The sequence below is a fragment of the Salvelinus alpinus genome, chromosome 28 (assembly GCF_045679555.1).
Source record: "Salvelinus alpinus chromosome 28, SLU_Salpinus.1, whole genome shotgun sequence".
NCBI classification, from domain to species: Eukaryota; Metazoa; Chordata; class Actinopteri; order Salmoniformes; family Salmonidae; genus Salvelinus; species Salvelinus alpinus.
In genome coordinates, this window is record NC_092113.1 from 17,333,705 (window position 1) to 17,347,785 (window position 14,081).

Genomic DNA, 14,081 nt, shown 5'->3' on the forward strand with positions numbered 1-14,081 from the left:
GTCTGTGTTTTCTTTTCTCCCTGACTCTTTGAGTATGCGAACAGATTCTGACCTCTCTGATTGGTCTCAGAAACTGATGGGTTGGGCCAGAAACGGCCTTCATGAATCAAGAATCACATCATTTTGACATCACAAATTACTTATTGGATGGCATGTTCAGACTGATGTATGGAGCAATCGACAGAGCAGCAGAATTTGATTCACAATGAGTCGTCAGGGAAGTTAATATTCTAGAAGAACAAACATGACGTGGGACATGCCAAAATGGCGATTTTCAGAGAAAACAAACAACTTTAAAATGAATACACAGCTATTTGAATTTTGAAAGATTAGTTCTTGATTTTGGATTTTTAGCTGATTCCGAAGACTTCCAGTCATTGTCTCGTGAAACTACCTTTGACTTCCTTCATACTAGACGCAGAGACAAAAAAATGGTACCCTTCATTGCCAAAATATCAAACTATCCCTTTAACATGGTTTAGTTTAGTTAGAGCAGCGTTTCCCAAAATCTGTCCTGGGGACTTTTTGTTTTTTGCCTTTGCACAACACAGCAGATTTAAATAAAGAACTCATCATCAAACTTTTATTATTTAAATCAGCTGTGTAGTGCTAAGGCAAAAAATGAAATGTGTACCCCTTGGAGTCCACAGGACTGAGATTGGGAAACACTGAGTTAGAGCATAGATGTACAGTGTGTGATCCAACTGTTACATTTAGTGTTTTATTACAATTCACACACATAATGTCTGAGGGCACTCTATTCGTGGAACAACCCATGTGCAGGTGACATTGTCCTTAAAAATCAGATAATGTATTAACCTTTTACTGCAGTAGTCTAAATCAGGGTCACACAGAGTGTTTCTTGGTAGTCTTAAACAAATCTACTTTGAAACAAAAGTATACACCTCACACACATGGTTATGGGCTTAAAAAAAGGAAGACACATGTACGATGTCAGATATAGATTTGAAATGTATTCCATTTTTAATTTGCATCCCAATATTACACTTTATATACATCACAGAAGACTGAAATATAACAAAACCGTTTAACATAGAAACAACAGATTTTCGGCGTAAAAAAGGAAGAAACGTTTATTAATTATGAAAACTATTTATAACATTCCACCCATGAGGCCACTAGGTTATTTGACTGCAGGAAAGGGCTATGCGGTGGTTGCCCGTCCTCACAGTGGACCAGTCAGGGTGAGAGAAGGAAAGAGACCATTGCCCTTTGAAATGTGATTAGAAGTGATTGCCCTTTTAAAGGTGGCACATGGGGTCCACAGTGTATAGAGAAAGTATCTCTCAGAAGACTCCGGTGACATTAAGCTAAGTGGACAGGGCTTAACTGGCATTTATATTCCTGTGCCCTGAGAATATTAAAGAGACAATCCAGGATTGGTACATACATTTTTGGACTTTGATTCTTGAGCCATTGATTGTTGAAGAATATCACTTTTAAATGCTTCATGAGCTTAGTTCAACTGTCCTTCCCCATCAGAACCCAAAATACACTACATGACCAAAACTATGTGGACACCTGCTCATCGAACATCTCATTCCAAAATCATGAGAATTAATATGGAGTTGGTCCTCCCTTTGCTGCTATAACAGCCTCCACTCTCCTGGAAGGCTTTCCACTAGAAGTTTGAACATTTCTGCGGGGACTTGCTTCCATTCAGCCACGGGCATTAGTAAGGTCGGGCACTGATGTTGGGCGATTAGGCCTGGCTCGTAGTTGGCATTCCAATTCATCCCAAAGGTATTCGATGGGGTTGAGGTCAGGGCTCTGTGCAGGCCAGTTAAGTTCTTCCACACCGATCTTGACAATCCATTTCTGTATGGACCTCGCTTTGTGCATGGGGGCATTGTCATGCTGAAACAGGAAAGGGCCTTCCCCAAACTATTGCCACAAAGTTGGAAGCACAGAATCGTCTAGCATGTCATTGTATGCTGTAGCGTTAAGGTTTCCCTTCACTGGAACTAAAGGTCCTAGCTCCTTATTCCTCCTCTACCAAACTTTACAGTTGGTACTATACATTCGGGTAAGTAGTGTTTTCCTGGCATCCACCAAACCAGATTTGTCCGTCTTACTGCCAGATGTCGGAGCGTGATTTATTACTCCAGAGAATGCGTTTCCACTGATCCAGAGTACAATGGCTGCGAGCTTTACATCACTCCAGCCGACGCTTGGCATTATGTATGGTGATCATAGGCTTGTGTGCGGCTGCTCGGCCATGGAAATCCATTTCATGTAGCTCCCGACAAACAGTTCTTGTGCTAACGTTGCTTCCAGAGGCAGTTTGGTAGTGAGTGTTGCAACCGAGGACAGACGATTTTTACGCGCTACTCGCTTCAGCACTTGGCAGTCCCGTTCTGTGAGCTTGTGTGACCACTCCGCAGCTGAGCCGTTGTTGCTCCTAGACATTTCCACTTCACAATAACAGCACTTCCAGTTGACCGGGGCAGCACTAGCAGGGCAGAAATTTGACAAACTGACTTGTAGGAAGGTGACATCCTATGACGGTGCTACGTTGAAAGTCATTGAGCTCTTCAGTAAGGCTAATCTACTGGCAATGTTTGTCTATGGAGATTGCATGGCTGTGTGCTTGATTTTATAAACCTGTCAGCGACTGGTGTGGCTGAAATAGCAGAGTCCACTCATTTGAGGGGGTGTCCACATACTTTTGTAGATATCGTGTTTCAGCTTGTTTTACTCTTATCGTTTGAAGACAATTCAATTGTAAAAAATTCAAACATTTAAAATAAACACGGTATAGCTTCAAAACATGGTTAAAACTATAATTTTGATCTCATGGATGGTCAGTTCTTGCATCCATAGCTCGATCAATGAATTGGAGAGTGGTAACATTTGTCCACCCCCATCCCTCAGCTGTTTACCAAAGCATGGGAATTTGTTGGCTATGCTGACGTTGCCTCCCTGCCAAAGCACGTATGGCGCCGTACTGAGATGAGATGGTCAAATGCCAACCCTTCTACCTCCCGAGGGAATTTTCAGCTGTTATCGTGACTGTTGCATAAATTCCACCTCAGGACAAGAAAAATAACAAGCTGGCATTGAGGCTATAAACAAGCAGGAAAACTTACATCCGGAGGCTGCTTTTCTGGTTGCTGGCGATTTAAATTTTGCGCTATTAAGACACGCGATGCCCAACTTCCATCAACACATCTCCTTCGCCACGAGGGGTGATAAAGTCCTAGACCACTGTTATTCAACCCACAAGCAAGCATACAAGGCCCTTCCTCGTCCGCCATTTGGCAAATCAGATCATAACTCCGTATTCCTGCTTCCAGAAGCTCAAACAAGAAGTACCTGTGACTCTCTCCGTTGAGAAATGGTCAGCAGAATCAGAGATTATGTTATAGGACTGCTTTACTAGCGCTGATTGGAATATGTTTTGAGACTTCGCTGATAACATCGACGAGCTAACCACCTCCGTCACCGGCTTCATTAGGAAATGCTTTGTCGAAGTCAAGGTTTGCTGCTTTCCCCAATCAAAAGGCCTGGATTAACACAGAGGTTGGCTCTAAAGTTTAGAGTCTAAACTAAGAGACAGGGCTACCACAGACAGGGCTATCGCAGACAACCCTGAGGCTACGGCTGAGGACAGGAACAAGTGCTATGACCTCCGCAGAGTCATCAAACGAGCAAAAGGACAATATACTGTGGCAATAAGGTAGAATCAGGTAGAATCATATTACAGAGGCTCCGCCGCAAGGGCTACAGTCCATTACAGATTACAAATGAAGACTCAGCTGTGATCTGCCCAACGATGACTCTCTTCGAGACGAACTCAATGCATTTTATGCACTCTCGACAATCACAACATCGTGCTGGGTGTAAGGGCCGCCACCGACCCAGAGGACTGGTTGATCTGACTCTCCGAGGCCGATTTGAATAAGGTCTTTAATCAGATCAACACAGTATTCCAGTGCGTGTTCTCAGAGCATTCTCAGAACACCTGGCAGGCATATTCACAGTAATTTTCAACCTCTCCTTGTCCCAGTCAGTAATTCCCACATATTTTAAGATGACTACCATCATTCCTGTTCCCAAGAACTCTAAGGCTTATTGCCACAATGACTACTGCCATGTAGCACTCACAACTGTAATCATGAAGTGCTTTGAGAGGCTGGTTATGGCTCACATCAACTCCATCATCCCAGACACCCTAGACCCACTCCAATTTATACACCACCCCAACAGGCCCATAGACAACACAATCTCAATTGCTCTCCACAGTGCTCTTACCCACCTGGATAAGAGGAATACATATGTGAGAATACTGTTCACTACAGCTCAGCGTTCAACACCATTGTCCCTTCCAAGCTCGTCACCAAGCTTAGGACCCTGTGACTGAACACTTCCCTCTGTAACTGGATCCTAGACTTCCTGACGGGCTGTCCCCAGGTGGTGAGGGTAGGCAACATCACCTCAGCCATGCTAATCCTCAACACAGGGGCCCAACAGGGGTGTGTGCTTAGCCCTGTCCTGTACTCCCTGTTCACCCACGACTGTGTGGCCACGCACAACTCGCACAACTGTGTGGCCACACACCGGTGACGATGAGATAGCCTACACGGAGGAGTTCAGTGACCTGGCAGTGTGGTGCCGGATCAAAACCTTTCCCTCAACGTCAGTAAGACCAAGTAGCTGATCGTGGACTGCAGGAAACAGGGCGAAGATGCCTCCATTCACATCGACGGGGCTGGAGTGGAGCGGGTCGAGAGCTTCAAGTTCCTCAGTGTCTAAATCACTAATACTTAAAATTGTCCACACACGCGCACAGTCGTCAACAAGGCTGCACCTCTTTCCCCTCTTGCTGACTCTTTTCTTTGTATATATCAAGGATGTCGCTCTTGCTGCTGGTGATTCTCTGATCCACCTCTACGCAGACAACACCATTCTGTGTACATCTGGCCCTTCTTTGAACACTGTGTTAACAAACCTCCAAACGAGCTTCAATGCCATACAACACTCCTTCCGCGGCCTCCAACTGCTTTCAAATGCTAGTAAAGCTAAATGCATGCAACCGAAATGTATTATTTCCGTTTTTTTTAAATAAATTTGCAAAAATAAAACCTGTTTTTGCTTTGTCATTGTGGGGAATTGTTAATGTAGTAAATGACTATTGTAGCTGGAAACGGCAGATTTTTAATGGAATATCTACATAGGCGGGCAGAGGCCCATTATCAGCAACCATCACTCCTGCGTTCCAATGGCACGTTGTGTTAGCTAATTCAAGTTTATCATTTTAAAAGGCAAATTGATCATTAGAAAGCACTTTTCCAATTATGTTAGCACAGCTGAAAACTGTTGTACTGATTAAAGAAGAAATAAAACTGGCCTTCTTTAGACTATTTGAGTATCTGGAACATCAGCATTTGTGGGTTCGATTACAGGCTCAAAATGACCAGAAACAAAGAACTTTCTTCTGAAACTCGTCAGTCTATTCTTGTTCTGAGAAATGAAGGCGATTCCATGTGAGAAATTGCCAAGAAACTGAAGATCTCGTACAACGCTGTGTACTACTCCCTTCACAGAACAGCGCAAACTGTCTCTAACCAGAATAGAAAGAGGAGTGGGAGGCCCCGGTGCACAACTGAGCACAAGGACAAGGACAAGTACATTAGAGTGTCTAGTTTGAGAAACAGACGCCTCACAAGTCCTCAACTGGCAGCTTCATTAAATAGTACCCGCAAAACACCAGTCTCAATGTCAACAGTGAAGAGGCGACTCCGGGATGCTGACCTTTATTTTATTTTTATTTTATTTAACCTTTATTTAACCAGGTAGGCAAATTGAGAACACGTTCTCATTTACAATTGCGACCTTCTAGGCAGAGTTCCTCTGTCCAGTGTCTGTGTTCGATTGCCCATCTTAATATTTTATTTTTATTGGCCAGTCTGAGATATGGCTTTTTCTTTGCAACTCTGCCGAGAAGGCCAGCATCCCGGAGTCGCCTCTTCACTGTTGACATTGAGACTGGTGTTTTGTGGGTACTATTTAATGAAGCTGCCAGTTGAGGTCTTGTGAGGTGCTTTTCTTTCATTGCTTTTCTTTCAAAAACAAGGACATTTTTAAGTGACCCCAAACTTTTGAACGGTAGTGTATTTAATTAATTTTAGAATAAGTAACAAAATGAATACGTAATACGTAATACGTAGAATACGTAACAAAATGTGGAAAAAGTGAAGGGGTCTGAATACTTCCCGAATGCACTGTATGTGATCCAACTGTTAAATTAAGTGTTTTGTCAAAATGTACACACATAATTTCACAAGGACGTAAAGGCACTATTTTTATGGAATGGCCCAGTTAGCTGTTGTTGACTGACTTAGGTTTCAGCAGTAAGCTAGTTTATTTATTTATTTTTATTTCACCTTTATTTAACCAGGTAGGCCAGTTGAGAACAAGTTCTCATTTACAACTGATAAAGCAAAGCAAAACAAAAAGAACAACACAGAGTTACACATTAACAAACATACAGTCAATAACACAATAGAAAAATCTATGTACAGTGTGTGCAAATGTAGAAGAGTAGGGAGGTAGGCAATAAATAGGCCATAGATGCGTATAATTACAATTTAGCATTAACACTGGAGTGATAGATGTGCAGATGATGATGTGCAAGTAGAGATACTGGGGTGCAAAAGAGCAAGATGGTAAGTAATAATATGGGGATGAGGTAGTTGGGTGTGCTATTTACAGATTGGCTATGTACAGGTACAGTGATTGGTAAGCTGCTCTGACAGCTGATGCTTAAAGTTAGAGAGGGAGATATAAGACTCCAGCTTCAGTGATTTTTGCAATTCGTTCCAGTCATTGGCAGCAGAGAACTGGAAGGAAAGGCGGGCAAAAGAAGTGTTGGCTTTGGGGATGACCAGTGAAATATACCTGCTGGAGCACCTGCTATGGGTGGGTGTTGCAATTGTGTTGCAATTGTGACTAGCTAGCTAACTAACAACAACAATTTCCGCAATGGTGATAAAGCAATGGACAGAAACGACTCATGTTTGTGAAATAATCAATCTGCATTTATTGTTGCTATAGTTAAAGATTCCTAGTAGTTCCATTATGCGTATCCAAAATCTGAACCCATCCATACTAGCTATTTAAATTGGTTTACAAGCTGCAGCCTTCGGCATGGGTAAAAATGACAAGTGCATGTGCAGCTGGGCAGCCTTCCACAGGTGGGACTCGGACTTGGTAGCTAATTTGAAATATCCAAGTGCATGCGTGTCTGGTTAGCTGAGCTGGCAAATCATCTGTTTTTGACTGGTATATGCCCACATTCTTTTTGTTCCTAACAGGGCAAGCAGGGGCACAGAGAGTAACTTTTAACATCTTTAATTGGCATTTTAGGAAGAACATTTATTAATTCATATTGTAATTAATTATAGATCATATTTCATAGAAATCTGGAACACTGGGAAGTTACTTTAAGGCATTGCTGGTTTACCGAGGCATTTATTTCCTTTTGCTTTGTGGATGCATTTTGCCCCCAATAGAGGAGATGGCTTTGGAAGAGAGGAGTCAGTGCAGTAGTTAGCTCTCTGACAGGGTTTTCGAAGACAGGGGCATTGGCTGTTTTTTTTGCTGTGTGTTGTTCTCAAGGGGATTTCCCCATTCTTTCTTTCAGAATTGGCTGGACCCGTCAAAGGAGATCAAGAAGCAAATCCGAAGTTAGTGTGACCACGCATGTATACACACACACACACACACACACACACACACACACACACACACACACACACACACACACACACACACACACACACACACACACACACACACACACACACACACACACACACACACACACACACACACAGAGTGCTGACTGTGTGTCGTTTATCCACAGTTGGCTCATGGCATTTCGGCTTTGCTGTCAAGTTTTATCCCCCTGACCCATCTCAGCTCACTGAAGACATCACCAGGTGGGTTTGGATCATAATCAACAGCAACAACATCTACTAAATATACTATGGAAGTCAGATTTGATGTCTAACTGCCTTTATTGATAATAACCAGTCCCTCCAGGATTTTGCGATTTATGCTAGGGCTTGCAAATTTGACCACTATTACCGCATAAAACAGTCTGCAATTATTACTTCATAAAATTGTGTGATCACTGCACTACAAAAACAGGGCTCGCAATTTTAACCAATCACCGCACTTGAACTGCATAAATTAGTTAAATCAAGCCAGAAGTCATTGCAAATTGCCATGCAAAACTTCCATAGTATACTATGGTATAAATACTGTAGTATTATTATATATACAGTTGAAGTCGGAGGTTTACATTCACCTTAGCCAAATACCTTTAAACTCAGTTTTTCACAATTCCTGACATTTAATACTAGTAAAAATTCCCTGTCTTAGGTCAGTTAGGATCACCACTTTATTATAAGAATGTGAAATGTCAGAATAATAGTAGAGATAATGATTTATTGCAGCTTTATTTCTTTCATCACATTCCTAGTGGGTCAGAAGTTTACCAACACACAATTAGTATTTGGTAGCATTGCCTTTAAATTGTTTAACTTGGGTCAAATGTTTCGGATAGCCTTCCACAAGCTTCCCACAATAAGTTGGGTGAATTTTATCCCATTCCTCCTGACAGAGCTGGTGTAACTGAGTCAGGTTTGTAGGCCTCCTTGCTCGCACATGCTTTTTTAGTTCTGCCCACAAATTTTCTATGGGATTAAGGTCATGGCTTTGTGATGGACACTCCAATACCTTGACTTTGTTGTCCTTAAGCCATTGCGCCAAATCTTTGGAAGTATGCTTGGGGTCATTGTCCATTTGGAAGACGCATTTCCTACCAAGCTTTAACTTCCTGACTGATGTCTTGAGATGTTGCTTCAATATATCCACATAATTGTCCTGCCTCATGATGCCATCTATTTCGTGAAGTGCACCATTTCTCCTGCAGCAAAGCACCCCCACAACATGATGCTGCCACCCCCGTGCTTCACGGTTGGGATGCTGTTCTTCGGCTTGCAAGCCTCCCCCTTTTTCCTCCAAACGATGGTCATTATGGCCAAACAGTTATATTTTTGTTTCATCAGACCAGAGGACATTTCTCCAAAAAGTTTGTCCCCATGTGCAGTTGCAAACCATAGTCTGGCTTTTTTTATGGTGGTTTTGGAGCAGTGGCTTCTTCCTTGCTGAGCGGCCTTTCAGGTTATGTCGATATAGGACTTGTTTTACTGTGGATATAGATACTTTTGTTCCTGTTTCCTCCAGCATCTTCACAAGGCCCTTTGCTGTTGTTCTGGGATTGATTTGCACTTGTCACACCAAAGTACATTCATCTCTAGGAGACAGAACGCGTCTCCTTCCTGAGCAGTATGACGGCTGCGTGGTCCCATGGTGTTTATACTTGCGTACTATTGTTTGTACAGATGAACGTGGTACCTTCAGGCAGTTGGAAATTGCTCCCAAGGATGAACCAGACTTGTGGAGGTCTACAATTTTTCTTCTGAGGTCTTGGCTGATTTCTCTTGATTTTCCCATGATGTCAAGCAAAGATGCACTGAGTTTGAAGGTAGGCCTTGAAATACATCCACAGGTACACCTCCAATTGACTCAAATGATGTCAATTAGCCTATCAGAAGCTTCTAAAGCCATGACATACTTTTCTGGAATTTTGCAAGCTGTTTAAAGGCACAGTCAACTTAGTGTATGTAAACTTCTGACCCACTGGAATTGTGAAACAGTGAATTATAAGTGAAATAATCTGTCTGTAAACAACTGATTGGAAAATGACTTGTAGATGTCCTACCCAACTTACCAAAACTATAGTTTGTGGAGTGGTTGAAAAACAAGTTTTAATGACTCCAACCTAAGTGTATGTAAACTTCCGATTTGAACTGTATATAATATATTGTTCACTGTAATGTTTTCTCTGACTTTACTGTGTTATTCACTGTAGTGTTTTTGCGGAATTTACTGTGGTGTTTGGGACATGACTGTAGTATACTTGTCACGATCGTTAGAATAACTGGACCAAAGCGCAGCGTGATCTGGGTTCCACATCTTTTTATTACTATGTGAAACTCACAGCAAAACAAAACGTGAAGCTGCTATAGTGCTCACAGGCAACTATACATAGTCAAGATCCCACAAAGCACAAAGGGGAAATGGCTGCCTAAATATGATCCCCAATCAGAGACAACGACAAACAGCTGCCTCTGATTGGGAACCATACCTGGCCAACATAGAAACATAATCACCTCGATGACACACCCTAGTCACACCCCGACCTAACCAACATAGAGAATAAAAAGCTCTCTATGGTCAGGGCGTGACAATACTGTAGTATTTACTGTAGTGTTGTTGCAGACATCACTGTAATATACTGTAGTATTTACAGTTTATTATAGTATAAATACTATACTCCCGTGGGGCAGCGCACAATTGGCCCAGCGTCGTCTGGATTAGGGGAGGGTTTGGCCAGGGGTGCTTTACTTGGCTCATCTCGCTCTAGCGACTCCTTGTGGCTGGCCGGGCACCTGAAGGCTGACCACGGTTGTCAGTTGAACTGTGTTTCCTCCGACACATTATTTCGATGTTTCGGAGGACCTTCGCCTCCCGAGCCCGTTGGGGAGTTGCAGCAATGAGACAAGATCAAAATTAGGGAGAATAAGGGAGTAAAAAAACTATAAGAATATAGATGCTACAGTAACCACTGTAGTGTTTTTGTGGACATTACTGTGGTATTTACTATAGTGTTTTTGTTTTATTATCTTTGATAGTGATGGGATGTACAATACCGACACTTCCAGGCTTGCGTAACATTTTCAAAGCAGTCTGATCTGATACAAAAGTACTGATACCTGTATCATGATCAATGACGTCCAAAGCTTAGTTTGATCAAGTGCTTTTTCAAAATGTTGCGAGATCCCACTGATGCTTTTTCTGATGCCGAGTTGCTTTCAAACACTCACCTCTACCGGAGACAGTATTTGCAAATGTAGCTTTTATTTCAAGACCAGAGCACCTGACTGGTAGCTCTGCAGGTAGGGTAGCGAGCCATCGATTTCTCAGATTATAAAACATAGGGTCGAATCAAATCAAATTCTATTCGTCACATGCGCCAAATACAGCAGGTGTAGACTTTATAGGGAAATGCTTACTTACAAGCCCTTAACCAACAATGCAGTTCTAAGAAAACCCCCCAAAAAAGTAAGAGATAAGAATAACAAATAATTAAAGAGCAGCAGTAAAATAACAATGGTGGGGCTATATACAGGGGTTACCGGTACAGAGTCATTGTGCAGGGGCACCGTTGTCGAGGTAATTGAGGTAATATGTACATGTTGGTAGAGTTATTAAAGTGACTATGCATAGATAATAACAGAGTAGCAGCAGCGTAGAGGGGGGGGGGGGGGAGGTGTCTTATGGAGTCTTATGGCTTGGGGGTAGAGGCTGTTTAGAAGCCTCTTGGACCTAGACTTGGCGCTCCGGTACCACTTGCCGTGCGGTAGCAGAGAGAACAGTCTATGACTAGGGTGGCTGGAGTCTTTGACAATTTTTAGAGCCTTCCTCTGACACCGCCTGGTATAGAGGTCCTGGATGGCAGGAAGCTTGGCCCCGGTGATGTACTGGGCCATACGCACTACCCTAGTAGTGCCTTGTGGTCGGAGGCCGAGCAGTTGCCATACCAGGCAGTGATGCAGCCCATCAGGATGCTCTCGATGGTGCAGCTGTAAAACCTTTTGAGGATCTGAGGACCCATGACAAATCTTTTCAGTCTCCTGAGGGGGGATTAGGTTTTGTCGTGCCCTCTTCACAACTGTCTTGGTGTGCTTGGACCATGTTAGTTTGTTGGTGATGTGGACGCCAAGGAACTTGAAGCTCTCAACCTGCTCCACTACAGCCCCGTCGATGAGAATGGGGGAGTGCTCGGTCCTCCTTTTCCTGTAGTCCACAATCATCTCCCAGTGAAGGCAACGTTTTTGTCTGGGAGATGATGTGAAACCACACTATCTGCATATTGTTGTTCTTAGAATTTGTTTAATTTAGTATGATAAGCTTTTGTTGCATCCTAAATAATGCCATGGATATACAGTTTTTAAAACAAACTTGGAGGCAAATAAAAGGATGAAAGATGCTAACCTCATATTATAACTGTTTAGGTGTTCAAAACCCATGACTAACCGCTGTACCACAGAGTTTTGATAAATGCCTTGGTCAAAACTTAGATCTGAACATCAAATGCTTCTGTTAATTGCTGACCAGCAGGTGTCACTAATGTGCATTGTGTTAAAAGCTCAGAGTAATGAACCGTTTTTCGGCACGATTTGGTGAGAGCCACCATAGGCTTCAGAAAGCCTTGTTTTCCCATCACTAATCTTTGACATAGAAGTAGGGGCTTTCTCCTTGAGGAAACCTACTGGACAAATACTAAAAGAGCATCATTTCCATAACCTTTAGATAGGTAGGTAGGACTGGCGTCTAAACAGATAGTTCTATAACATGTAACATATAACACAATATATGGTCTATACTTTGCATGTAGGTTTCTCACTCATGGGTGGCACAAATTGGGATATGGGAGATGGGAATGGGTGGGGTATATGCAAATGAGTAATGTAGTATTACTGTTCTACAGTATACAAAAAAGTATATAGTAAGTACTACACTATCAAGGGATACTACAGTGTGTAGAATAGTAGATCACACTTTATTTGTAGTCTGGATTTTTTTAAATATTTTTTTTACTCCGTGGGCATGAGAGTTATTTTAGATTCTCTTCAAAGAGGTAGGGTTCATACGTTTTCGGAAGATGGGCAGGGACTCCGCTGTCTGACTTTAGGGGGAAGCTTGTTTCACCATTGGGGTGCCAGGACAGTGAAGAGCTTTGGTTAGGCTGAGTGGGAGCTGCCCTCCTGTAGGGGTAGGAGGGCCAAGAGACCAGTGGTGTTGGAATGGAGTAGTCGGGTTGGGATTTGAGCATAGCCTGACGGTAAGCAGGGGCAGTTCCCTTTACAACTCCATAGGCAAGCACCAGGGTCTTGAAGATGATGCGAGCTTAGACTGGAAGCCAGTGGAGTGTGTGGAGGAGCGCGGTGCATGGATTTGGTGGCACAAGCGGGGAGACCAGTCAGCAGAGAGTTGCAGTAGTCTAGATGGGAGTTGACAAGTGCCTGGATTTGGACCTGCGGCTCCTCCTGTCTGAGGAAAGGCCATATTCTACAGATGTACTCTGCTTTGATGTTTGCAGAAGACAGAGTGTTGTTCTCCAGGGTCATGCCAAGGTTCTTTGCACTCTGGGAGAATAGGGGGGGGACAATTAAGCCTATGTTTTTTTGTCCCCCCACTTTGGTTCTGAAATCACCATCTCCCACGAATGAATTTGTCATTTTGTCAGATTACGTTGAGCTAGTAATGTATCAATATTTATCGTTTACAAATCAGCTATGACATAGCCAATGAAGATATAGCACAACTTTGGATTTCACCCCCTTCTGATTTTGACCGTTTTTATGGAATGATCTTCTCTTCTCCTCTTGCTTCGGCCATGCAGTGCGCCTCGTAAAACTGATTGCTTTCCTCATTATGAAATTATCAACTTTGCCCTGTCTATCAAAACATTACCGTATACACTGATTGTTTAACGCAAAACTACCAAAATTATTGCTGATGAACCTGAACAATTAAAATACAATATATTGTAAACCCTGTTCAGCAGGTATAACCAGATGAGAGTTGTATCTCCGGTAGCTTACTTTTATTCCGGTAAAACACAATTTTCAACAGCGCATAGATAATAACCTAGCAAATTACAAAGGTTGTCACGCAACAAATAAAGCCTAATATCAGGCAAGCCATTTTAGCATTTTAATGCAGAAGGTGCCATGCAAATGTGCAAGGTCAGGAACAGGCCGCCTGCCTCGCACTGGTCAGCACGCGATGCTGGGGACAGTGCGCATGCAACGATGTACGCTGAAAGTCGGGAAGCAAGTTCAGGGAGTGAATACATTTAATTAATAAATGAACACAACAAGAAACACAAACAGTGCACCGACATGAAACAATAACAATGA

The 14,081-nt window shown here is 42.7% G+C and overlaps 1 protein-coding gene and 1 non-coding gene across 6 annotated transcripts in view; one reads left to right on the forward strand and one right to left on the reverse strand.

The window, feature by feature from the left end:
- LOC139557318 (band 4.1-like protein 1) overlaps positions 1-14,081 on the forward strand; it is a 107,525-nt gene that overhangs the window by 46,262 nt on the left and 47,182 nt on the right. For all 5 annotated transcript variants that reach the window (XM_071371966.1, XM_071371963.1, XM_071371964.1 and 2 more), the window contains exons 5-6: positions 7,667-7,709; positions 7,889-7,964. In XM_071371966.1, the coding sequence (XP_071228067.1) occupies positions 7,667-7,709; positions 7,889-7,964 (119 nt within the window). The remainder of the gene's footprint in view (positions 1-7,666; positions 7,710-7,888; positions 7,965-14,081) is intronic.
- Positions 12,402-12,455, reverse strand: LOC139558046 (U7 small nuclear RNA). Its single transcript, XR_011671538.1, has one exon. It is a non-coding gene; the product is annotated as a U7 small nuclear RNA (small nuclear RNA).